The sequence below is a fragment of the Lissotriton vulgaris genome, chromosome 10 (genome assembly GCF_964263255.1).
Source record: "Lissotriton vulgaris chromosome 10, aLisVul1.2, whole genome shotgun sequence".
NCBI lineage: Eukaryota > Metazoa > Chordata > Amphibia > Caudata > Salamandridae > Lissotriton > Lissotriton vulgaris.
In genome coordinates this window covers 657,849,520-657,876,660 of record NC_141698.1, presented here as the reverse complement: position 1 = coordinate 657,876,660, position 27,141 = coordinate 657,849,520, and the positions used below count along the sequence as shown (strand labels likewise).

The 27,141-nt window shown below is 46.3% G+C and overlaps 1 protein-coding gene across 1 annotated transcript in view; it reads right to left on the bottom strand.

Annotated features, from left to right (window-relative positions):
* Positions 1-25,412, bottom strand: part of LOC147688646 (uncharacterized) — a 165,613-nt gene extending 140,201 nt beyond the window's left edge. Inside the window, exons 1-5 of the mRNA XM_086939810.1 lie at positions 24,992-25,412; positions 23,748-24,719; positions 18,874-18,984; positions 17,562-17,737; positions 14,262-14,516 (exon numbers count right to left, since the gene is read on the bottom strand). Coding sequence (XP_086795936.1) covers positions 14,262-14,516; positions 17,562-17,737; positions 18,874-18,984; positions 23,748-24,719; positions 24,992-25,412 — 1,935 coding nt within the window. The remainder of the gene's footprint in view (positions 1-14,261; positions 14,517-17,561; positions 17,738-18,873; positions 18,985-23,747; positions 24,720-24,991) is intronic.
* Positions 25,413-27,141: the final 1,729 nt, after the last annotated feature.

Below are 27,141 nucleotides of genomic sequence, written 5' to 3'. Positions count from 1 at the left end.
TCTTTGTAACAGTGTCACATACAGTTCTGTGGTTTCAGAGTAACTTTTCTAGATGTCCAGTCTATATGGGGGTTATAGATTTGCAGTCAGGGAGCACCTAGGATGGCCCCGAAGCTAGGCGTATCAATCAAATCAAATTGAAGTGATTCTGAATGACCATTACCACATACCATGGTCATGTCAGGGGTGTGATAGGTAATCAAAGCTAATGACAACTCAGTTCCATCCACCGCTCTCACTGGTTCAGGATGTGATTTCGGTAAAAAAGGGATTCTCAACTCTTGGGCCAGTTTGATGTCTAAGAAGTTCCCTGTGGCCCCTGAATACAATAGAATAGATAGGTTCTTTCTACGTTGTGAAGAGAAAACTAAGGTAACAGACAAGGTGAAATGTTTAAGCACCATAGCTACTGTGTTAGTGATATATTGGGAGACCTGAGGAATTAAACAACTGGAAGAACCGGTCTCATGTGTCTTCAAATTTGTCAATTTCCCAACAACAACCTAAAGTAGTCAGTACCAGCTACAGACTTAGGAGGAGTATGAGGTTTTACCATCCAATCTCACGCATAATGTCTACTTTTCCCACAATATAGACATAAATTGAGCTTTCTTCTTTTCTCTTTCTCGTCTACAGACAAAGGTCCTCTCCCTCCCCCCATCTGCATTGGTTCACTGTTATCCTTTGTGTCCTTACTCTCTTTTTTATCACTTCTTACTACCAGGAATCTACAAAGTGTATTGCGTGGTTTCTCCCCTCTTCTTTCACTCAATCTATGATCTAGTTTTACCACTAGATCAATAAAGGCTGAGCAATCCACTGGGGGTCCACTATCTGAGACAAGAGATCTTTCAATTCATCACAAAGCCCTCTGTAAAATAAAGAGAACCTTTTCTCCTCTGGCCAATGTGTTTCAGTGACTAATCTGTTGAAACAGGTAATGCATGTGAGTAAATCCTTCGATCCCTGTTTAAGATGCAATAACTCATTGTCACTAGCCTGCATGAATGTGTGTTTCACAAAAAGACTACGCATCTCCTGAAAAAGGGTTAAATCATATAACAGCGGGTCATTGTTTTCCACCAAAGGCACCCCCATATTCGCCGGATTGCCTATTAAATAGGAGATCACAAACGCAACCATAGCTGCGTCATCAGTAAAGGAAGCAGCTTTACATAGAAACTGTAAATGACATTGATGTATGAATGTGCTGAATTTTGCACTGTCTCCGTTAAATCTTTCAGGCATGGCTAGATGAACTGGACTAGGGGTATGAACTTTGAAGTGGACAGGGGGGTTTCCTTCTACTCCTTGCCTAGAACAATCAGTAGTGGAAGGGACTGTAAAATACGCAGGCTGTATATAGCTTTTCTTGGTCTTATGAATGGGTCCAGTTGCTCTGGGGTCTGACGAGGTTTGAGCTTAACTTGAACCAACTCGGCATGGAGGTGTTGATTCTTAGTCCTTAACCTTCCACCTTCGGACTGTAAATCTACAAAGGCTGCATCACGTTCCTCTAATGAGGGGCCTTGTAGGGCAGACTGCAAGGTGACATTCATGAGAGAACATACCCCTTCAGTATTCATCTTCGCTCAGGTGGAATATTTGTTCGTGGGCTTGGCTTTCTGTAACGCACAAGAACCCACTAACCTGAACCATTTTGTCTTCCACAGGAACGAAGAGAATTTCCCCACACTCCCCGAAAACAGTTCCTCACTGAGACATGAACAATCTCTCAAATAAGATCACTGCTCAGGGAACGATAAGGGGAAGAGTAATAACCTCCAACTACTTCACTCTTCCCCCCGTAGGTAAAGCAGGTCACTTTAGTAGATATGGCAGGAACTGGGGCAAACTGAAAGGGAACCAGACTTAAATTAGGGCCATCTAGCTCAGATTGATAGGGACAATTAGATCAATTGTAGTGCATTTCATATATAAACAGTGTATCCACTTACCAATAATGTATCTCTCTGGGCTTTGAAGAAATATCATAGAGTTGACAGTACTCTAGATGAAGGGGGTGGTAAATAAGTAGTTACCAACACGTGACTTATTTCAAGGTTAATGAGGCAAAGTCTTAGAGTAGACTTTAAAAAAAAGTGCACCAAACAAGCTATGCGTCCGTAGGAACCAGGAATCAGGAGCGTGTACATAGGGAGGAGACTTGCATGAGGCTCAATTGTAGTGAAGACTGACTACAGTCAGGAAGGGCGGCAGACAACTGAAGGGCTGAAGAGAATCTGCCAAACAGAACAAAAAAATAAACGTGGGTGGCTGGAAAAAGAGCTTGCGCTACAGAGAGTCTGTGTTTAGCTAGTGCCAGCTGTCTTACAACAATGTAGCAACAAGCCGCGGGTTGGACTCAACGTTGAAACAGTCCGTGATCAGTATCAAAGTAGCCACAATCCAAGTTAGTTGGCGGGAATGCGATGAATCTAGTTTCCTTGTATCAGGCGTCTTTGTAACAATAGTGCCAATTGATACGCGTTAAGCGTCAGGAACACTCGGTTGCAAACATCTCGCATCTAGAGAGTAACAAACGTGTAATTCAAGAATCCCCCCCAAAAAAGGGGCGTGGAACCAGTCAGGAACAGGAAGCCAGGCAAAGTCCTGTTCAAATGACACTGTATTTGAATCAACAAGGGAATCAGGATAAATGCAACACCTCTCTCAATGAGGATAGTAAGGGAATATCTCAAAAGAGGGATTCTCTTTATACGTGACATGCACTGGGGAGCCTGTTTTCTGTTCCAGATTATGGAACAAGTGGCCTGATTCCTGACACAGCGCTTTGCTTTTTTACATTTTCGGCCGGATTTGCGGATCCAGAGCGAATCCCGCAGTAATTTCTTTTTTTATTGCTGCTTTGGCCCTGGGTCAGGGTGATTCTACCCTGACCCCTTTTCTTGATTTTTAATTTTTTTTAACCTTTTATCTTCTGACTCGGTTCAACCGAGTCACAAAATGGCTGCCAACACTTTCTGGTTTGAAGTGTTGGCAGCGAATAAGATCACAGGCTCGAGATCAGGAACGGTTTGCGGATCCTCCGATGCCACAGTTGTATAGCTGAGAAATGTTTAAATTTCTCAGGAACTACTAAACGGATTTACACCATTTAACAAACAGAGTGCACTCTGGACCAAGAGCTACCTTTCTGCCAAATTTGTTGTAACTCCTTCCAGAAGTTCGGGCTGTAGCTGTGTCAACAGTTTCTTATGGGAATTAACATGGAGAAAAGGCGTTTTTTGACCCCCCTTTCTCTCTGCCCTCACTTGACAGATCACCCCAAAATGTTCAAGTCAGCAGCTTAAGTGAGTGGGACATTAGTTTTGAATATTTTGCGAAGATTCTTCAAATGGTGCCAAAGATATTGGCAAAAATAAAAACACTTTTTGAATAGAAACAAGGTCCTAACAATAACTACTTCCTGGCGACCGTCTAGGTAATATATATATTATAACCCCACAGAACAAAGCTCATTCTATACAACTATCTTTCCTGTGAAGTACACCTATATTCCATCTAAAGGGCAATCTCAATGCAAAAAATAAAACATTGAAATGTTCACTTTGCATCAGTTTTCTTAACATGTAACTCCTATTTTCAATTAACTATCATTTACTGTATTTATTATGGTTTACATCCAGAAACAAATATTCCTATTTTCATGTATAATTTCTTATTAAGCCTATTTAAACATGGTCTTGTAGCCCATGAATGCATTTCGCAGTTTAAATTCTTCTAGGTGAATATACATGTATGGACAGAACCTTGGAGTCAACATGAACTCCTAAATTGAGTTCAGTGTCCTTGCATTTTTGGCAAAGATGTTGAGATCCAAACCACTTTGGGGACTGAGGGAGTTTATCCTTGTCAGCTTTTTTCTTGATTCTATTGGTAACACCTTGGTTTTAACTCCTGAAAACTTGATATTACTATGTTCCTTGAAAAAAGGCAGCCTAGAACCAGGAAGTCATATTTTGAACTATTTAGATGCAGATAAGTATGTGTACAGTCTTGGTATGAATGTTATCTCAGGCCTCTGAACCCATTGATTTAAAACAAACTCTTGATATACGCATCGAATAGCAGTGTTGACAGCATAACCTCTGAGGAACCCCACATTCAACTTTTGCCTCAGCTAATTGGTAGGGACTGAGCCTGACGACCCACTGCATCTCCCTAATGAAAGTGTACTACCAAAACTGAAGTAGTGGAGGTTGGGCAACCTGGCACCAGATAAGACCATCACTGGTCATAGAAGTAATTCATTAAACATGTGCTGTACCCTAGTGGTGGGACTATTCCAGATGTAGCACACATTTACATAGCTAAACACTCTTGCTTCTGATACTTGCCAGCAGGAATCAGCAGTGATAATTGTTGTCGTATGTATTGAATTTTTGTTCACTATACACTGAGAAAGGGTATGTGACAAAATTGCCCCTTTTAGTGACGTAATGAAGGGGACTGTCTCCCCATGGTGTATCATTGGTCCACAGCTTCTTTAGTAATGCTGTAATGTGCAGGCCACCACAATTACTGGATCTTGTTTGGCAACAGTAATGCCTCTTTAAGGGCTGTTTTGTGGGTGCGGGAGTACAATTAACCAGTGGGGGCCTTCCCCTAATGTCGAGTTCTTTTTGTAATCATTGCTAACTAGACTCAATGGGGTGTGAAAGCCGCCGCTGTTTGTGTCTGTCCCAAAAGCACTCCCACCACCTGCTTCTCAGTTCCCATGCAGACAAAGGGGCTGCATAGTTTTAGTGTTCCCAAACAATATGCTTCAGTGATGAAAAATGAGCCACTGCGTTGGCACTGAGAAACTGGACATGTCCGACAAATTTCGGACTTGCTCTGGTGGCCTACTCTCCATCTTTTGATGCTCTGCTGCTTCATAAAACTTTCGTGTCACTCTGCTCACTGGCCATTCTGTGAGTGGCCTTACAGGATATTTGTTCTGATGAAGGTTTTATGATTCTCCTTTATTTTTGAAGCTATGTAGCTACAGAGTTTAGGTGTTATTGTCTAATGGATTCTTCATAGGTAAAATCAAAATACTGCCTACATTCTCATATAAATTTGATCCAGCTGGGTTGTTCTTGGAACGAGAAGAACCCCCTGCATGGTAAACAGGTGTCTTCACCTGCCCTGAATCCCAGACTGTGTGTATCTGATATCCTGACTTTTTATTTTTTGGGCCTGTAGTCTTGCTAATCTAGTATCCGTGCAGATGTATAGATCTGATACAATGAAATGCCCTGGATGTCTCCTGTGACCTGGAGAGGCAAATCAAGTGTGCCCTCATTTGAGACAGAGGGCTATTTCCCATGTCATAGGGTTTAACATTCAGAGGGGTAGTGGCAGCATAACGTGCCTTAAGTGTCATTAGTGTCACCAGGCCTTTCTATCTGGATCACTGGAAGGGATGTCTTCAGGACCACTCGTGTAAAGTTATGCTTCTGTGTGCTTACCCAGTGTCTTGAGCTAACATCCAGAGTTTATGTTTTAGTGTATTGGTGTGTGTGGCCTTTGTGGTACATGCATGATATGTGAGCGATCCAGAATATTAGAGGAGAGTGGAATCCATTTTGGATGCCCCTAGCCTAGTCGGCCTCTCATAAGAAGGAAAGTGAGAACAGTACTCCCAAACAGCAGAAATGTATACTCAGAGGGTTACACGGGCTGGTGGCAAGTCTCCCAGAGGTGAACAGACATTACTTGAAGTTTGGACCTCTTGCTGTAGTTCTGCACCTTCCTAAAGCATATAGAAGCCTCTCTACCTGCCTAGAGAGAGTGAAGGAGTGTAGACTGGCCAGGAAATCGTGAGGTCCAACGCATCCCAGGTGGCTGTGGGGCCTAGAAGAGGCAGACTGATGGAGAACGATTTGGGAGAACTCGGGTGTCAGCAGCTCTCTCAAAGGTTCCAGGAAACAGCCGTGATAGCGTCATTGCAAATAACAGGTAGGTCTGTGATTTCATGTAGCAAATCGGCCTTGTGGGCTTCATCTGCTAAATCCATGATTGACCATGCAAGGTTTCATCTGCTAAATTCATTATTGGCCATGCAAGGTTTCATCTGCTAAATTCCTGATTGACCCATGCAGGTCTGCATTTGCAGAATCTGTGACATGTCTGTGCAGGGCAATAACTACCCTAATGCTGAAGACCTGTTGTGGGCTACACCTGTGGTGCAACCGGCCTCAGCGTGACTGCAACAACGAGGGCCCCAAAGAACTCTACTACCAATGGTCCAAGCAAGACTGTGACATATCAGGACTGCTGATCTTCATGCGACTGTGAAGCAGCCAAGGGGGCTCACTAGTGTGTGGAAGGAACTCCATTGAAGCCTGCAGGTTGACTGCTGCTGTCACAAGTCTATGGGTGCACCATCCCGGCAACGGGCGGCATGAGATTGACCCTGCTGAGACTGACTAATCCAAAGAAAGGAGTCAGAGACTTAAAATTGAATATATGAGTGCATTGGGGGTGGCTTAACAGCAAGGGTGCTATATTCATGTTGTTTACTCCTAGAGAGAGAGAGAGGGTTAAACCCAAAGCCAGGGAAGAGAACATGGGGCAGTGAGGAAAGAGGGAGCAGAATGAGTGCATGCCCTGGCAAAGTAGCACCTAGAGATATTAAATTCATTTGATTATTGCAGTGTGTAGTATTGAGTGCCACTGTGTGATCAGAGTACTTTCTTTCTTGCAAAGATAAGCACTGGGCTGGAAATTTGCTTTATTGGGTCTCTTCATTGTCAAGCTCTGATCTGTTAATGTTAATGTTAAGTTGCATTTATAAAGCGCTAATCACCAAAGGTCTCTAAGCGCTGCATCATGGATCAGACAGACCCTAGTTCTTTCACGTGGCTGAACTCAACATGGAACCTTGTAAGCATGGCCAAATGCCTCCGTGAAAAGCATTGTCTTGAGTCTCCTCGGGAACAGAAGCAATCTTGGCTTCCTTAGGCATACCATCCAGTAGCTTGTTCCAAATCTGGGGGATGGAGACTGAAAAGGACCGGCCTCCAAAAGTGGCCTTATTGAAGCGAGGGCAAGCAAGGAGGCTAGCCTGTGATGAACGAAGGTGACGTCCAAGCTCATTGGGCTTCAAGCGATCTTTAATGTATTTGGGTGATTCACCAAACAGGGATTTATGTGCAATGCACAGACCCTTGAAGCATACCCTTTGTTTAATAGGTAACTAGTGCAACTGATGCAACAGGGAGGTGGCATGCGCTCTTCGAGGCAATTTATAGATCAGCCTCGCTGCATCATTCATGACCACTTGGAGTTTCCCCAGAAGTTTACCTTAGTTTTTGATATGATATTATTACCCTGGTTCCTATGGTTATAGGGTCGACCCGGTATAGTGTTCCAGCTCTGAACTTGAGCCTCCCCACATTCACTTCCTGAGAAGCATGTGACTTCTCAGCCTTGCTACCTTGACAGTCAAATGCATAAAGGGTTGTACTTGGCCCTGTTTGCAGTGCCATCGTATGGCGGACCCCAGGATGCAAACAATCTCAGACCCCATGGTTTTGCCCCAGTAGCCCGAGCTTGCCTCGTGGTCACCGAAATGGGTTTTGACAGTTGCCTTTTAGGGTTTGACTCTCGAGACTCGAGTTAGTTGATGGGCCTGGGGGTGGGGCGTGGGGTGGAGGTAAAGGGTAGGCCTAGGGTGAGGCACAAAGGTTTAGCATTTCCCAAGGATCGCACTCCAACAGGTGTGAATTGCTGCATATATTTACGAACTACGCATGCGTATTTTATCTATATTTACAGATTAGACCCAATGACTCTAATATGGTCCAAAAATGATCAATTGGTGAGTACAGTAATTCCATACTTTTATGTTTTCGTATATTGTCATAAATATTTATATATAGAATGCTTTATCCTATTTATATATTTTAACCGTGTAATAACTTAGTACTATTAGGTCATTGAGATTACTTTTTGATTTTTACTAAATATGACTAATAGTTGTCTGAACCTTGAAGTTGGTTTAAGAATATATGTCAGTTCTTACTGGACTGGTCAGTATTCTAGAGGATAAGAGAAACATTATTAATAATTCGGTCACATATGAATTTGAGATAAGAAAGGTATAGCGTGTTCTCGGTATTCTTAATATTTATATACATCTCCCTTGCATTTGCAGATCTAACTGTTCGTAAAGTGATTACTATCACTAATTAGGAGATTCTTCTACCACATCTAGGAAATCATCTTGATTTTAAATAAATGTATGGATTAGGAAAGCGAGCACTAGTGATTTACATCATTCTCAGGGTACGGGTGACAGTTATTCTTAATTTTGCCCTTCGACATAAATATCTGAGATACTAAAATGGATGGTTTTGTTATAAATATAGATTCAACTGTATGAGACGGTACAAGTGAAGTGGCAACATAATTAAAGACTGTTGGAACCAAGAAGATAAACTAGCTTTTGACTTTTCATGAAGGTGAGGATATGCTGGGGATGACAGTCTATCTAATGTGATTTCAAGGGGTGATATGCTTTTGTGTATTCTATTGACACCTTGTTACAAATGGTACTAATTCTAAAGAGTCCCTCTTATGTGGAGATGTTCTATTGTGGGCTCTCAGTATGATGATAATGGTTGGTGAAATGTCATCTAGGCAGGAATTGCTTTAGATTGTTATATAGGAAGGGTGAGACTTGTCTTAGATTGAATGTATCTTACATTAATGAATTGTTAGTCATTTTTTTTTCTTTTTTCCTTTACTTTCTACAGCCCTGATGATGTCCCTTGTGGGATGAAACGTGTAGGCTGTATTTTGATCATCACTTGAACTGGCTGTATTTTGATCATCATTTGAACTGTGGCTGTATTTGATCATCATTTGAACTATAATTTTTTTTGATACATCACTGAAGAAATCATTTGAATTGTGAAAATAAAAAGAAAGAAGAAGCAAGCTTGCTGTGAAGAGTTTGTGTTTGGACTGATCATGTCTACATGTGACTATTGAATCATTATAGTGACGAAATAAGATACTCCTTGGGTTTTGTTTATAATTCTTAGTTGTAATGGTTATAGCGGTGGGCCATTCCAAGTTGAGTGTCTGAATTATTGTTATTAGATAGCTTAGGCAAGTTTCGATCTCTCACAGTGTACCAAATAGATGACTCTCATCGCCTAGTGTTGTTGAGTTCCTTCTATACACTCCACCTAGCTACTTCTATTCCACAATTAATTTCATCAATATGCGAGTTATTAAAATCTTTAAAAATATAAAAACTTCTATACGTTTTTTTTTAAACTAGTCCTTATAGACTTTGACAATAGCAAGTTCTTTACATTATACATTATTCATTTGCCGTAAAATATTAATAACCATTTGACCTTGCTTCCCCTCGGTTTTACCCTTCGAGTTTTACTAGATATAGTATAAAGGGGTATTTACTGTGCTTCCTTGAGCTTTTCCCTAGCCAGTAAATTAACCCCTTTCAGATAGTACCCAAGTGCAATTGCTAGTTCTAGATGTTCCATTCTTAACAGTAAATTAATCGCGTGGGCTCTCAATCTCACAGTGGTGCACCTGTTGTGAACAGTCTGTGTAGAAGATTTAGACACTGCTTAAACTAGTAATATATATTCAACGTTCACAATAACGTGCACACTGTGACTGTGCACAGGAATAAAACATCTTCCATAATCCTGAATGCACTCTTTAGGATAGACCCAATTCACACAACTTTATTCGAAAAGCAGGTATGACTGACTCCTGAAAATTCAGGAGTAAATCAGAGGTACGCTGCATCTTCTCACAGAAAAAAACCGCAGTGAATCAGGCCGCTGTGTACAATAATAATGCATACTGACTTTGCACCATCATGCCATGGTGCATGCAATCAACACACCGTGCCCAATTATTTACAGTATTTTCATACCACTAACACCGTATAAACAGACCATAAATAATAAAGCACAACCCAATAGAAATACACAAAGCGTGTACAATATTGCACACATTCTATATAGAATAAACACACCGTGTACAATAATGCCTCTCCATTTTCAATCGACCATGTAATAATGGAAACAATCTGCACACCATGTACAACAATGTTCACCTTTTTCACACAAACCCTTAATACTCTATGCAAGTGACACAGCATATACAATAACGCCCACCTGTTACCATTATGGCAACACGTCGCTATGCCCGCAATTACTAAAAAAAAATACACTCGCACAAGAACGCACATATCTTTCACACTAATAGAGCATCTTCTATAACGGAGCACATATTACATGTCTGGAGCCTTAAACAGTCATTATTGCACCCACTTTACGGAGACCCCACACCTGTAATTCTCTGCTAATTGGAAAGTGAAGCTGTCAACAAGGCCTAATCCTCCTGATACAATATCCTTAAATATTATGGTGTTTTATTGCACCCATTTCCTAACAGTAATTTATTGCAATAAAACAGACACCCAAGGTCCCCTTAAATTGTCTTTTTATAATGAATACATTTAAACTGACTAATTAATATATAAACTAGCCCAATTTGTCAAGGTGATTTGTATTTTAGTTAATTGTGAAAGTAATTACCACGCGGGCAAATTAACAGCTTTCTGGAAATGAGAGCGGCCCAGGGTTTTATTTCCTTCCTGGGTGAGGAAAATTCATTTTTCCCCAGCTCTTGATGTGATGAAGAAAAGTCATAAATCTGGGTGATTGGTGCAGCCAGAGCCTAAATGGCTTCATATTTCATTTTAGGTTGAATAGAAATATTCATGGGCCGTTTTAATGAAATTAAACGGGGAGGGGGCTGGGCTGCAAGGTGAAGCGGTGCGCTTAAAGGGCCAGCGCTCTTTGTTTCTGGGCTCTGGGAACGGGGAGGGGCAGCGGAAGCGGGTTGTTATTAGTCGAGCGGGCGGAGGGATTTCGGCCAGCCGGTGTTTGCATTTCTTCGGGGATAGGTAAAGGTGGGAGTAACCCTTCCTCGAATTCAACCGCCTCTACGTGTTATCTCGGGCTTAATTTGTTCACGGCGTTTAAAGGTTCACACATCCTTGGAATGTGTTTGTGTTCATTTACATTTCAAAGCGAATTATACTTGAACCGGTCTCTGAATCGAGTTTATCAAAGGTCTTCCTATTTTCGCTAGCAGGTTCAATTAAAAAGCAGCCATTGTTGCCTTATTTCATTGTATTCTTCACACCTCTGAAGAAAATTGTCCCTTCTTTTTTGGTTATTTAAACACACCCCTCATGTTTTTCATTTAATAATTGTTATTGGCGTTTAAGAGACCCCAAATCTGAAATCGCGCTAGTTTCGTTTACACTAAATATGAAGCTCCGAGGGCAAGCCTTTCATGTTTTCAAATCATAAACTCTCATTCAACTACGGAAAAAATCGGCAATGCAGGCCACTTGGTCACTTTTGAGGGGCGGGCTACGGATCTTTGCCGAGGACGGGTACCCCGCCTCTCGGGGGTATTCACGCGGGGTATTTGCGTGTTCTGTGGCATTCTTCTTAAAAATGTTGGTGTGGACGTTTATTTGTCCAACAAGGTACAGGAGTCGCCTCTGTCGTGGCTTATCACCCGAAGCATTTGTTAAAGAAAGCACTTCACATGTATCGATGTTTGAGAACGACGGGGATTATTTACAAGCCCCATGCGCCACCCCTACGTCACTTTTCCCATGTTAAAATGACGCAAAAGTGGCGCAAGGAGCTTATAAATAAGACCCGACGTGGTCGGAGACCACCGCTGCGATGCGAATACAGTAGCCAAACTTGAAACAAGGTACCGAATATAAATCTGCGGCCTACTGTTTGCTGAAAAACTCACTTCTACAGGCAGACATGCGTTCCCAAACTCAATGCTTTAAATAGGCAGGTACTGTTTGGTACTGTGCACCTGTACTGCTCACATTTTAAAGGGAGAGTACCTGCACTTCTCCGCACTGCTTCAATACATTTAATGACAGAATACCGGCATTTCTTATGAGCAAATAGGTACTCTGGATAGTGAGTACCAGCACTTTTATATTTCCATTACCTCCACAACCAATTTCCTTGTACCATTACTTACTCTGTGGTGTCTAACCTCTACCAAGGAACCACATGACCTAGCTATATATAAAACAAAAGTTCCCCTCTGTCCCTCTCTCAAGCCCCTCCTACCATACAGGTAATAAAGAAGGCCAGAGCCCCTAACACTTCCAGGTCATCCCAAAGTTTATGGGGATTTAGGTTGTGGAAGGGAGGAGGATTTGGCACTACCTTTACATGATACTGACTGGTACAGAGCCATGGAGTCCCCCCAGATTGTACCACAAAATGCGTGTTTTAAAAAGATTCAGTATATGGTGTTACACAGGGCATATCTCATGCCCTCTCGACTAAACTGCATTTTCCCCGGGGCCGGTCTCACCTGCCCTATATGTCGGGCTCTTATAGCTGACCTTCAGCATATGCTCTGGTCTTGTCCCAGTATAACTAGCTACTGGCACGCAATCAGGGCACAAGTTCTAAAAAAAGAAGTGGGGGGCTAACCTATAGGGCCCGGACCCCCCAGCATGCTCCCCGCCCGCCATTACCGCTGGTACAAATACCCACAATCAAATCATCCACAGAGATAGAGTGGGTGTAAAACGGCCATGTTTAATTATCAACATTCATAAACATGACTAAACAATACATATTCAAAATTTGATAAATCAATAACACATTTTTAATATTGACATTAATAATTCTCCGTTATCATAGTTCCTTTTCCCCCAGCACTAATGGGCCCTCTGGTTCGCATCTCCAAATCTAAGCTCCCCACGCAAGGCGCAACCCACGTGCGTCCTTGAGTGATGGGCCCCTGCCCTCAGGTCCTTGTCCGCCATCTCCGGGCCCACCCCTCGACCACCAGGCTGCCCAGGATCCCAGGAGGCTCGTAACCTGGCGCCCTAGCCTCCCCAGCCGGTGGCACCATTCTCCCTGCGGAGAGCTTACCGTCTCTCCCTTCAGTGCTGGCCTAGGGAGTACGCAAGGCGGACTCCCGTCCATTCTGTAAGTCCATGTCAATGTTCTAAGGTCTCTTTAGCGCAACACGCCCACCATAAGACTACTGAGCTAAGGGACGGGTGGGTGGGAGTTTAAAATTAAGGGGGGCAGTCCAGGTGAGACCAGGACCACCACTCCCTGAACCTAAATAGGTCCCAGTCTCCACCTCCTCCCGCACCGGACGTGCGTCACCCGGTGACCCGGAAGAAGTTAACCCGGCCGGTCGCCCATAGGGTCAGCCGGCCGCCTACTCTGGCATGGGGCGTGGCGTGGAGCCGGGAGGCTGGGCCCTAAAAAAGCGCTCCTCTAGCCCGTGCTTGGCATAGGGCCCGGACCCCCCAGCATGCTCCCCGCCCGCCATTACTGCTGGTACAAATACCCACAATCAAATCATCCACAGAGATAGAGTGGGTGTAAAACGGCCATGTTTAATTATCAACATTCATAAACATGACTAAACAATACATATTAAAAATTTGATAAATCAATAACACATTTTTAATATTGACATTAATAATTCTCCGTTATCATAGTTCCTTTTCCCCCAGCACAGGGTCCCTCTGGCTCGCATCTCCAAATCTGAGCTCCCCACGCAAGGCGCAACCCACCTGCGTCCTTGACTGATGGGCCCCTGCCCTCGGGTCCTTGTCCGCCATCTCTGGGGCCCACCCCTCGACCACCAGGCTGTCCAGGATCCCAGGAGGCTCATAACCTGGCGCCCTAGCCTCCCCAGCCGGTGGCCCCATTCTCCCTGCGGAGAGCTTACCGTCTCTCCCCTCAGTGCTGGCCTAAGGAGTACGCAAGGCGGACTCCTGTCCATTCTGTAAGTGCATGTCAATGTTCTAAAGTCTCTTTACCGCCACAAGGGAGACCTGGGCCCCCAAGGTCCGTCACCCTCCCCACTGCCAAATAAGTTCTGCACGAAAGACCATATTCCTCTGATCCATGTATCTGTGCCAATGTCTGATAAATGTACTCCATCGTGATGAAACATCGCCTCTCCCGAGATCATCCGGTGTGGGATGTGACAGAAGCGGCCCTTCACTGAGCACAACTTGGCCAATTCCCTGTTGAGCCGCCAGACTGAAACATTCAAGGCCCTAGATCGTACTCCGGAACCCCAAGCCTGGCGGGGATCATGCAGGACCAATCTATCCTGGCCCGGGGAAAGGCCCACCCCAGACATGCAAACTCTGTCAGCAAGGCCTCTTTTACCGCCAGGCGTCCACGGTCCACCATGTCGTTGCTGCCCAAGTGGATGATGATCAACTCCGGGGTCTTCTGTCCCTCGTGCTCTCTAATCTCCTCCACGAGCCGCCGCAGGTGCCGAATTCGCATGCCCCCAACGCCCGCCAAAGGAACTCCGTCCCGTTCAAGCCTGGTGGTTTCTTCACTCGCCGTTGCTGCAACCGCACCGCGGCGCACCGCACAAACGAGTGCCCCAGTACCCATACCACCTTTGCCGGCATACTAATGAACAGGAGAGAAATGGAAAAGTCAGGCACAGTCATGACCAGAGTATCAGCATTGTTTCATAGCAACTCAGGCCGTATATACCGTCTAAAACAATCCGACGACCAGCGCCCAACCCTCTTCACGGTGTTGGTCGGTAAGCCCGCCCCTGCCACTAATGTCGCTGCCCCAATTCTAAAGGAGAGTGAGGAATAACCTGATGACCCCAATCCTAACCCGGCTAACGCCATTCCAAAAACTGCCTTGAATTGGTACTGAGACACGCAGTCCCTTGTTCATGTATGAACAGGGCCTGCCCCATCCCAGCAGGGCGAATGGCTAAGTATGACTGCATCAGGGGCACCCGGCAAAGCACTATTCGGGGTGCTGGACAAAGATGGATTGTCGCCCCCTTCCCCATTTTGTCAGTTTTATATTTCCTCAAGGTCACCTCCAGGCCCCCAGGTGTTATCTTGGTGTCGCCAAATTGGAGGCCCCCCGCCTGGTTGGATCTAGAAGTCCCTGCAATTTCCCCCAGCCGGAATGCCCCATAGAAGGCTAGGGAAAAAAACGCCCGAATAATGTGCTCTCTAATGATGAGCTGCAAATCCTAGGAAGGGACTCCAGGATGTTGCCCAGTGTCCTAACATCTAAAGGCCTCCTGCAATCCCGCTTGGGCCCTTCCAACCTGGCCCACCCTGACAAAGCTTTCCTGACTACAAAGGATGCGCCCGGGTCGCGCCCGCCTGCGAGTTTAGCAAAGAATCCCACTGCCGTCACATGGGCCGTAGCATAAGAGACTGACCTGCCCTGATCCCTCAGCCTTTGCAAGAAACAGTATATTGCCTTAGCAGAAAACAAACATGGTATACCAGCTTCCTGTACAAACATCCTGCAACACAAGAACTGCTGTTGGTATGATCTCCTAGTGCCATCAACCAATGAGGCACCTACCAGCCCCGCTAGCGAGGGGCTCCAATCTTCCACAGTGATGTTGGGAACCCTGTCATCTGCTCCTCCGCCTGCGGGTGGTATCTCCGGAAGTCCTGTAACTTGGAACGAGACAAAGCATAAGCAGCTTGATTGTCCACCCGGGGTATGTGTGCCACTTTGAACAGTAGGTTCAGCCTCAAACAAACCAACACCAGGTGCTTCAATAATCACGTGGCAGCCTGCATTACCCCGCCACTGTGTCAATCTCAATTCCCAAAAAGAACATGCATGTATCGGGGCCTACTGTTTTGCCTGGAGCCAATGGTACATTAAATTCCTGAAACATAGCCATTAATTGTTTCAACGCCTGCGCGCACACGTCTGATGCCGCTGGACCCATGACCATAAAGTCGTCTAAATAATGCACCACTTCTCTGTAACCTCTTTTGCGTGTGAATAACCATTGCAACATGGAGCTAAATGTTTCAAAATACCTGCAGGAAACCGCACACCCCATTGCCGTACACATGTAATAGAACTGGTGATTTAATTGGAAACCCAACCAATGATAATCCTCGGGTTGTACAGGCAGGAGGCGGAAAGCTGATTCAATATCTGTTTTAGCCATAATAGCATTGGGCTAAAGGTCCCGCAACTTCTGCAATGCAGCATCAAAAGAGGAGTAAGTCACAGAACACAAAGATGGATCAATGGCATCATTGACCGATGCCTCCCTTGGCGCTGACAAGTTGTGGATCATCCTGAATTGACCAGGCTCTTTCTTAGGAACCACACCCAGCGGTGAACACACATAACCTGGCAACGAGGGATCCGGGAAAGGGCCGGGAACCTGGCAGAGTGCTCGCTCTTTCTCAACCTTTTGTGCCACTACCGTGGGATGCATGCGCGCTGATAGCAAGTTATTACAATGATCTACCGAGGGGACGCCCTGTGCTGGGATGCAAAACCCCCTAGAAAACCCCTGATACAGTACCTTGGCTGCTATCCTGTCTGGGTACTGATTCAGCCAAAAAATCAGTTTCCCAATGTCCACCGGCGTGGACAGCTTATGGCTGTGGAGGTTGTTTCTCTCTGCCCCCCCCCCTTCTTTGGATTTTTTAATGCACTTGAACTCGGGGTGAGAGGGGTGACCGCAGAATGAACAGGCATGTCTAAACTTACATTGACCAGTGGGCCAGGTACACACTTTCTTATTAAAGGACCAGCAGGTTCCCCTCTTCTCCCCGGTCCCCCCTGGGAGGTCTGAAGGGGCTGCTTTGTGTGGTGTGATTTGCTATTAACATTCTCCAGCCACACATTGACCTCCACTTGATCACATCCAATGTCTGGGTCCTCCCCTTTCTCCCATCAAAAATCCCTGTCATAGTCCAACCACGCTGTACCCCCATGTGTAGTGTGTGCCTTCAGGATCTTGTTCATGTAATATACCAAAGATACAGCCAACTCAGGCTTTTTCTCCAAAATAACCGTTGTAAAAACCTGAAAACCAAGCAGCCATTTCGTAATGGACTCTTCTACCCTTGGTCTCCTGTCTCGGAATGAACCTTCCTTCCCTTCTGTTTCTCTGAATTCGACCTCCCTCCTCTTGGGTCTCATCAATGAGAAAATATCTACATACTCTCCCTTCCAGATTTTTTCCTTCATGTCCTGTGCGACATGAGTTGCCAATTTTCCAGGTTTAGATAACACGGTACCATGACCCCCCACCGCCTTAGACCCCTCACTGCCTCTTTGCTCCCGGTCTCCACCGTCTTACCTCCTGTGGACACTGATGCTTCTGGCCGCCTGACTGGTGGTGCCTTGAGTCTTAACAAGAAGAGCTATCTGCTTACTGATTTCACTCAGCGCGCTCTCTGCCGCGGATTTCGAGCCCATGGTGCCACCGCCACACTACTGAGCTGCGTGCCCCCCGCCGGCGCCTTTAGCTGTCCCAAAAGAGTAGCTACTGAAGCTAGAATAGTAACTGTAGGATCCTGTGACCCTGTCGCTGGGGTCTCTGCTTGTTGGAGGAGAGGGGGGACAACTGCCGCCGGGAAGGCCCCAGGTGCAGATGCCCCTCCCCATCCCCCCTGTTGGAGCCATAATGGCTGGCGGTATTTCTGCTATTACAGGCTCCATAGGGTTAGGCTCTGGCACCAATGCCTTCAGGGCTCCCCTGATCTCTGCCAGAATGGACCCCACATCGTTCCCTGGGTCCAGTTGTGCAGGCACTGTAACCTCCGGCGTGGCTAATGCTGCAGTGCTAGGTAAAGGCAGCACCTCATTGACTGGCTGCCGGGGCAGCCCTGGTAATACAAGGGGAGGGGCTGTTATCTCAGGAACTGGCAGGCGGGGGACCTTACTGACCTAGCAGCATCCTGTCCTGCCCCCTGCCCTTCCTGACCCTTGCACCTCTTCCTCCTGGTTTCCCCACTCTTGCTCTCGCCCTTTCCTTATGCTGCTGCACCCTAGTTTTCTTAACTAGGGGGGGGGAGGCTGCCTTGGGGGGTACCTCATTCCTACGTGGGCGGTCACCCAAGCCAGCCTGCACAACTGCTCATCTTCGGGGATTCGTCGCCCAGCTCATCGCTACTCTCCTCTTCCTCCCTGTCAAGTTTAGCTAAGACTAACTTGAGGAGATGCACAATTTCAGGATCTTTGTCCTTCCTCTTATGGATGGGACCCTTTACTGGCATGATGTCACCTGAGGTGCCTTAGCAGCGTTTCCCTTAACAGGTGCCCAACTGAATATATTCCTCAGGCGGTCTAACTGCTGCTGCAGCTTCAATCCCCCATCTTTCGTGAATGTCCTGCCGATTTGCTCGCACAGCTCTGCTTCGAGCACCTCCCAAAGCACTTCTGTACTACCCTTCAATGAACAAGTGTACAGTGCCCTATTCCCGCAATAGCTGTTCTCCCGTGCGTTTTGAATTACCCACTGCTCAATCCTACGTAAGTTTATAGTCTATACTGGACAGAAACACCAAATCAGAGTCTCTTTTGAGGACAGAAGATGATCTAAATGCGAACACACTCATATTAAGTGCGCGCAATTACCAGGGCCTGCCGCCAATGCAAGGCCCCCTTCGAGGAAAATGACCAATATGCCTTTAAAGTTGTCTACCCCCGTGCGTGCTCACATCGCGCAAATACTTCCACCTGCAGACTTCTTCATTGATTGATTCCTCCTCTCACTTCTGCCGCAAGCGCTTGCCCCAGAACGCTCAGCAGCGCGCTCCACTAATGGTTACAAGTGAGCCCAACCCCTGTCACGTCACGTCGAAAGTGAAGGTTTTGGTGCCCCATGTAAACACACCACCGCACGGGACACTGTAGGCAGCCACGGGCCACCGGAGACGCCCAGGCGCAGCCGCCTCCTCAATTAACCCCTCACCGCCTCCAACGGCTGCCCACAGACCCACAGGACTACCCGACACCTTACCTGTCGAGATGGCTACCGATGCAAAGACGTCGCCGCTCTCCGCTGCCGCGTGGTCGGGAACGCGCCTCCGCCGCTCATCGCTGGTCTCCTCGTCGCGTGGTCTGGACTCAGCTGCTCCACAGGAAGGGGACAGAAACTAAAGTTAACTAAAGTTTAAAATTAAGGGGGGCAGTCCAGGTGAGAGCAGGTCCGGCGCAGGCGAGGAAAGAGACCGGGACCACAACTCCCTGAACCTAAATAGGTCCCAGTCACCGCCTCCTCCCGCACCGAACGTGCGTCACCCGGTGCCCCGGAAGAAGTTAACCCGGCCGGTCGCCCATAGGGTGAGCCGGCCGCCTACTCTGGCATGGGGTGTGGCGTGGGGCCGGGAGGCCGGGCCCTAGAGGCTCGCTCCTCTAGCCCCGCGCTTGGCAATTAATCAGTATGCAAGTGGCATCAAGGCGTGTGACATCACGGCGCGTGACATCATAGGAAGTGGCATCACAAGAAAAGAAATCAGATCTTAAACCCTCACATATATGTTTAGCAGGTCTATCATGAGTACATTTGAGCACATTTCAAGTATACTTGTAAACCCTCCTGATTTAGGCAGCTGATTTCCACTTTTGTAAGCTTCACATAAACCAATGTTGTCACTCGTAAGCTTCCTCTACCCATAGTGCTTTAAAAGAAAAAAATAGTGATATTTACATTATTGCAAAGTGTCCCTAAAGGGGTAGTATGCGCTATGTAAATGCTATTTATTTTGTGCAAATACTGGGAAAGATCAACACATCTTATGTTCTTACAGTGCATGCATATCTCCTAAACAGAGCCTAAACAAAGTGGAAAACTTCCTCCCTTAAGTATGTGTGAAGTGCTAACAAGGTGTGAGCCTTTGTTTCCCCTCTGCTGCATTTGCTTCTAGGTGTGAGGCTCCTGACTGCTGTCAGCCAGGAGACTCTAACAAAAGGAGGCCTGATGACCCCTCAAATTCAGCCTTTGTTAAGGGCCCAGGAGGGGTCTTAAATAAGAGAGCCTCGTCCCCACCTGAACGTTGTTGCAGATCGAAAGCAGATAACAACGTGCAGGCTCTGCTGAAAGTGTCCCGGTGTTTGGCATTGTTTTTAGTGGGGCCCAACTTCTTGGCAGGGTGGACGTCGTCCACCGTGTGAAAAAAGTGGGTGGACACCGTCCACTCGCTGGTACCCCCTACTTGTGCCCTGAATGCATGCAATACCTGCCACACTGATCACAAATTGGCGAGAACTGCTATCCAATTGAGCAGCACAAAAGAGAACATATGCTCCTCATTTCCAGTTGTCGATTGTACCATCCATGGAGAACCAGTGTGCACTTCGATGAAACTGAGATCTAGGAAAGGCTGTGCATTTGCAAAGGGACTACCTCCGGCCTGTGGCCCCAACGCTGGGTTGTATACAAGCCACATACCCAAGAAGCAGTTCTGGTTATGGGCCACTAAGGGACCCATTAACAGTTCAAAATCCAGGGAAGCCTGAGATGGGGTGGCCTGGCAGACATCCAGGGCCCACTGAAAGGGGCACCGGATACAATGAACCACCTGTTGCGCACAGGTGAAGAAACATATTGGAAGGTTAGACAAAATTCGGCATTCAGAGCATCTAGAGGCACCATTCCAAAAAATTGTAGCATTCATTCACGGTACAGCTGCAGGGATGCCTGTCCTGGTAGGATCACATATGAAGCAGCCATTGCGTAACAAAAGGAACAGCACAACAATGCCACAGATCAAGAAGAGCAGCAGGGGGAAACCCATCACATGCGCTGTAAAAAATGGAGTGTATAAAAGCTGGATTTACTCCGAAAATAGTTTGAAAAGAAGTCACAAGACTAGAGCCCACAAGTTTAAAAAAGTGTGCTAGGCCCGTGGTATCAGACATATTAAATATTTGATGAATCAATTCCCTAAAATGAAGGAGGAGATTTGTGTTTAGTAATGATTGAATTTCACTGTACGTTCCAGCCACCTGCAATTCGAAGGTCTCACAAGCGGAATTGAGAGCCACTTCTTGTTGAAACAATAGCACTTTGAGTTTGTTTAGCTTACTGAAATCTGTTTTCAGGGTTGGAATGGAAGGCCACAACGAACTATCTACACTCCCATGTGGAAGGGGAAACAGGATGTTGTTGCAACAAGTAACTAAGTGGGAAACAGACGCCAAATACAGAATTCCTGAACATATGACGTTACAACGCAAACAATTATGACGCATGCATTTACAACATGGTTTTTACATCGCAGCTACCATAACAACGCATGATTTTTCAAGTCATGCCATTACAACACATTTTTAGAAACTACCATTACAACATATACCATTACAACGCATACTATTATAATGCATACCATTACAATGCATACCATTACAATGCATAATACTTTTGGGGCAACAGTGGGGTAAGTGTTGGATGGTGTAGGGGTAAAAATTACTATTCCCACCCCAGTGAGTGAACCGTGGGCTAAGTGTTAGATAGTGTAGGGGTAAACATTACTATTCCCACTCCAGTGAGTGCAACAGTAGGGTAAGTGTTGGATAGTGTAAGGGTAAAAATACTATCCCCATGTACCCCAAAACCCATACCCACCCTTATACAAAACAATCCCCATTACTTACCTTATAATGCATTGTAATGGAATGCGTTGTAATGGTATGCTTTGTAATGGCATGTATTGTAATAACATGCGTTGTAATGCCATGCGTTGCAATGGCATACGAGGTAAAAGCAGTGGCATTGTAACAGCTGCTTTGTAAAGGTAGTGCATTGTAATGACTGGGTTGTAATGGTTGTTTCCTGTATTCCTGCCCACAGACCGCAGCAGGCATGACTATTAAGAACAAGATAACTGCTGTTTGAAAGCAAGGTGAAGGTGGGAATAATAGCGGGAACCGGAGTTCCTTTCAAATATCAAGCCAAATTAGGGACAGAAACCTTACAGGTGCAGTGGATTTTTATTTGCTGGCCAACAAGAGGATGTGCAAAGCAAAGGACCACTGTAATTTAATCCAGAGGTCCTGGGGGATTTAAGAGGGTATATGGAGTACGTCCTCCCAGCGAATACTTTACAACAAAAAAAAAATACTCCAAAAGCAACCTATTGAAAGAACAGATAGTTCAATGTAGGTAGCGTACATAGGAAAAAAAAGGGGATCTATGTATAAGGTGGGATTAAACACTAAGGGCCAGATGTAGGTCGGTCGGTAACGATTTTCAGCCGTTACTGACCGGTATTGAGCGATCGGTATGTAAGTGATAGAAATTGGGCGAAATCGGTAAATATACCGAATCGGAAAATTTACCGATTCGGTAAAGTTACCAAATCGGTAAAATACCGAATCGGTAAAGAAAAGTTTGAAAAATTGAAGAATGAGATGTAGGTAAGCTCTGAAAACCGAATTTGCTCCAAATTCGGTATTTCTGAGTCAGTATTTACCATGGATTCAAATCAGGTGGTAACCAAGTGCAGCCTATAAAAATGGACCCAAAATGCAATGCTGTTTGCACAATGGCGGCATTTTATGTCATCGCAAGACGGCTACGGCTACAGGAGGAAGGAGAGAGGGAATGGCTGAGACAGGAGCAGGTCTACAGGCAGAGGGTGACCCTGTTCATGCTCACAGAGGCAGAGATACTGCAGAGGTACAGGTTGGATCCAGACACCATATTGGAATTAATCAGGGACCTCCAACCACTGTTGCAGCACACTACCCCATGGGCACATGCAATTCCACCCCATGTACAGGTGCTGTGCAGTCTCCACCTGCTCGCGTCTGGGAGCTACCAGAGCGTGGTTGCTGCGGTTGGTGGGGTGACCCAGAGCAGCCTCTCAAGGTTTTTTCACAAATTCCTTGACGCCATGTTGCAGAGGATGGAGCATTACATTTATTTTCCTGCCACCCATGCTGAACTGGTTCAAACCAAATCTGAATTCTACCAGATGGCTAGATTTCCCCATATCATCGGCTGCATAGATGGCACGCACATCCCCATTTGTCCCCCTGCTGCCACGGAATACATCTACAGGAATAGGAAGTCCACACACACCATCAATGTTCAGGTGATCTGCAATGCAAAGTTTGTCATCACTGACCTTGTTGCGAAATTCCCTGGGAGTAGCCACAACTCCTATATTTTCCAGAACAGCGGCATCTATGCACGGCTGTCTGCAGGGGAATTTGGCGAAGGATTCCTCCTAGGTAAGACACAGTGTGTGACCCCAGCAACACCTATTGCAGTAAGAATTACAAGTATGCATGTGAGTAATGTATTCCCATCTCCCTTTTAGGAGACAGTGCATATGCCCTACGTTCATTTATCCTCACTCCCTACCTCAACCCCTCCACACCCAGCCAAAGGAGGTATAACCGGGCCCACAAAAGTACACGAAATGTGGTAGAACGGACCTTTGGCATCTGGAAGAGCAGATTTAGATGCCTTCACAAGAGTGGAGGAGCAAGGCAGTATACCCCCATCACCTGCTGCAAGATAATTGCTGCCTGTGCCATGTTGCACAACTTGGCTGTGAGGAAGGGTACTGAGGTGGAGTTGTCTGTCTACGAGGATCATGACGACGACTATGCTGTGCCTGAAAGACAACCTGCTGGAGTGACAACACCAAGTGATGGCAGATACAGACGTGATGAAATAACAAGCAACTATTTCTGAGTAAGTAATGAGACACAGACAGGTAGTGTATGGGACCGACGTATGTTTATGTTGTCACAACGTTAATCCACATAAGTGCAACAAATCAAAGTAAAGAAAGGTGGGGACAACATGTCCTGGGTTACATCACCCACACTGGCAAAGTCATTTTCGCACGCGCTTCCCAGAGCCACTGGGGTGTTGCTCACTGCTTCCCTCATGGCCTGCAGGCTCAGCTGGGCGCCTGCTGCTCCTACGTGGGTGAACCACAGCGCTTGACATGCTGCTGCGGCTACTGCTATCATCTCCCTCAGCCGGATCCAGGGCTGGATCCAGTGCAGTGTTCGATATGATCATTATCTCGAGGACAGTGGTGATCCTGACCATGCCCCTGGTGACCTCAGCCATGTTTTGAGTTAGGCTTTCCTGCATGTTAATGCCTTTACGGCATAGCTGTGTTGTGCCAGTGGCTAGGCGATTCATTGCCCTATTGTTTACACGGGCGTCCCTGCGCCGTGTGTACTCCAGGCTGTCCAGTTTTGAGCACAGGTGGTTGATTGCAGTACCCATTTGCTGCATTCCTGCAGCTAGGTCAGCATTGGTTTTTGATATCTCCCTGTTGCTTACCACCATGTCTCTGATGCCCATCCAAATTTCTCCAATTTTATCATTTAGGACACGAAATTGGCAGTGGCATGCCTGTATTGCTTTCCCCTGCATGCGTTGGATTCGCACCATACTCCCCTCCAGACCTTGGAACAATTTGCCTTCTCCACGAACACCTGCACTGCTGGGCCTGCCTTGCCGTCTGCGCAAGGTGAAAGACTCTGTGGTGGGCTGCAGTGCAGCAGGACTCTCAGGTGCAGTGGCTTGCGCCTCTCCCTCAGCTGCCTCCATCAGTGGCAGTGTGGCCACGACTCGCCTCCTGGCTGGTGAGGTTGCAGGTGCAGGCTGTGACAGTGTTGGGGAGGTCTCAGGAGAGAAAAGCAATGAAGGCGATTGTGAGAGGTGTGGGGAGTGGGGAAACTCGGGTGTGTGGACTGTGTCCTCTTCCTGGGAGGTGAGAGTTGTGTGTTCTTCCTCCAGCGAGGCATGAACTTGGCTTGGCCCTGGCACGTCACTCTGCTCCCTGGCTGTTGAAGTCCCTGCTGTAGCTGTGCCTTGTCTGGCTGATGTTGCCCCTAGGTATAAATAAGTGTATGTCAACTGAGTGCTACTGTGTCACAGTCACTAAAATAAATGCATTACACATTTTACTGTCATTATTCTGCATTAATTTCACTGCCTTGCTGATATCTGTGCAGTTACACATGGTCTTATGTTAGCTGACTACATTTCCCATAATGCATTGCTCCTGTATGGTGCTAGCAGTACTGGACTGGGGTTGGCCTGTGCACAAAGGGTTAAGGGAGGCTAGTTGGTATGGGGTGTCATGCTGCGCATGCGTCTTAACTTTTTTTTCTAGCTCTGGCTGTGCTGTCCACATCTCCCAGTCCCACAACACTGTCTGGCTCGATGGTAGACGCCACCAACTCCTCCAGGTCAGTCAGGGGGGGTGCTGGGTTCCTGCCTCCACCGGTGACACCAGCCTGCTTATGTAGCTCTGACATCTTTCTCTTGGTGAGACTCCTGATGTTGTAGAACCGTTTCTTGAGGTCATCTAAGCTCCTGCTTGTCACTCCCACAGCATTCACCCTTTCACCAATATCAAGCCAAAGCTTGCGTTTTGCTGACTCAGCTACTGTGAGGGAGTGCCTGCCAAACAATTGTTTGTCGTTTCTCACCACCTCCTCCACTAGTACTTGCAGCTCCATGCTGTTGAACTTTGATTTCCTTTTCCTTTCTGCCTTCTGGCTCTCACTGCTGCTGGCCATTTCCACTGAGGTAAAGTACAAGTAATCACTCCCTGCAGCTCTGTGTCTGTGCTGTGCTCTGACTGCCTCTCCAGAACCTTCTAATTAGTTGAAGCTGCCTGGGTAGCCACTTCCTGGTTGGGAGGGGGAGGGTGATGGCACCTGATTGGCTGTTTTCATTAGTTTCACTTTTGCTTGGTTCCCGTTTCGGAATTTACCGAATCAGTATTTACCGATTCGGTATTTACCGATTCGGTATTTCCAATGCATTCCTATGGGTCTTTCGGCCCATAGGGATGAATGGGAAATACCGATTCGGTAATTGCCGAATCGGTAAATTCCAAAAGTCAGATACCGACTTTTACCAAATCGGTAAAAAATACCGATTTTTTACCTACATCTCATTTACTGATTTTTTAATACCGAATCGGTAAAATTCGGTATTTGAAAATCGGTAAATGACTTTTACCTACATCTGGCCCTAGCTAACTAGGGATGTGTTTGGTATGCTAACCATATCTATGTGTATGGAGGTGGGGGGCAACACTACTTCTTTTTAGTTACCCTCACATACCCTAGTGGTGTCATGCTTCATCATTGGGTCACCCCGACTCCTACAGGTTGGGGTGGGCTCAACCACAGTGTTGGGAAGCTCTTATGATAGTGAAGGCAAAGGGGTATATATAAAATACCTCAATCAGACCCCTGGTATCCCTTTATTTTTGGGTCTGGTTGGGTTGTTAAAAAATAAGTAAAAGTAGGGTCTGCTAGGATTTTTATGGTCCTATGACCCTAGTGAAGTGCCGACATGTTTCAGTCCTTGTATGGCCATAAAGGTCCCGGACATTCTTCAGGGCAAGATTCAGAAACCGATCGTGTATCAAGAGGTAGAGAGAGGACCAGATAGCTAGTCCAGATCCCCGGTTTATATGTTAATTAATCAAAAAGAGACTATCTAGGTATAGGGGGGGGGGGGGGGGGGGTTGGCAAGATTTTTATATTTTTAAAGATCTTAGTGACTCAGTCTTGTTTTGTCAAGGGGTGGTGGCACCTGATGGGTGTCCTTATAAAGCCCTCACCCACCAACCTAGTTGGTGGCATGCTTCATCATCGGGCCCACCCAGTGACACCTAGCGTGTCCCGGGTGTGCTACGACGCCTGGTTACAGCGGAGCAGGTATGTCACTGTGTGTGCGGTGAAGGGTGATAAGTTGGTGAATTTAAAACGGCTTGGCGGGGGTCCCAGTACCCGAAGGGTGAAGATACTTTATTACCTGGGCCTCCGTCAGCGGTTAAAAATAAGGCTGTGGGACGTTAGAGGCGAGTTACGACCTCCCACGTCCTTTGGAGTGTCAACATGTTTCAGCCAGTGCCTTATCAATATGCTGGCTTTCTTCAGGACGGATAAAATGGTGCGTGCAATTAAAACTAGTGGGTGTGTGAAACAGACTATGTGTCTACATGCCCTAAAGTGTATCTATGTGTGAGAGGGGGGATTCCCTTCTCAAGAACACGCTAGTTTTAAGTTGTTTTCTCTTCAAGGTTATTGAAGTGGCAAGGGGTTTGGCCAGGATTTCTGGCCAGTGCCTGCTTTGGACCTGTTGTGCCTCCTTCGCAGAACCCACTAGTTTTAATTGCACACACCATTTTATCCGTCCTGAAGAAAGCCAGCATATTGATAAGGCACTGGCTGAAACATGTTGACACTCCAAAGGACGTGGGAGGTCGTAACTCGCCTGTAACGTCCCACA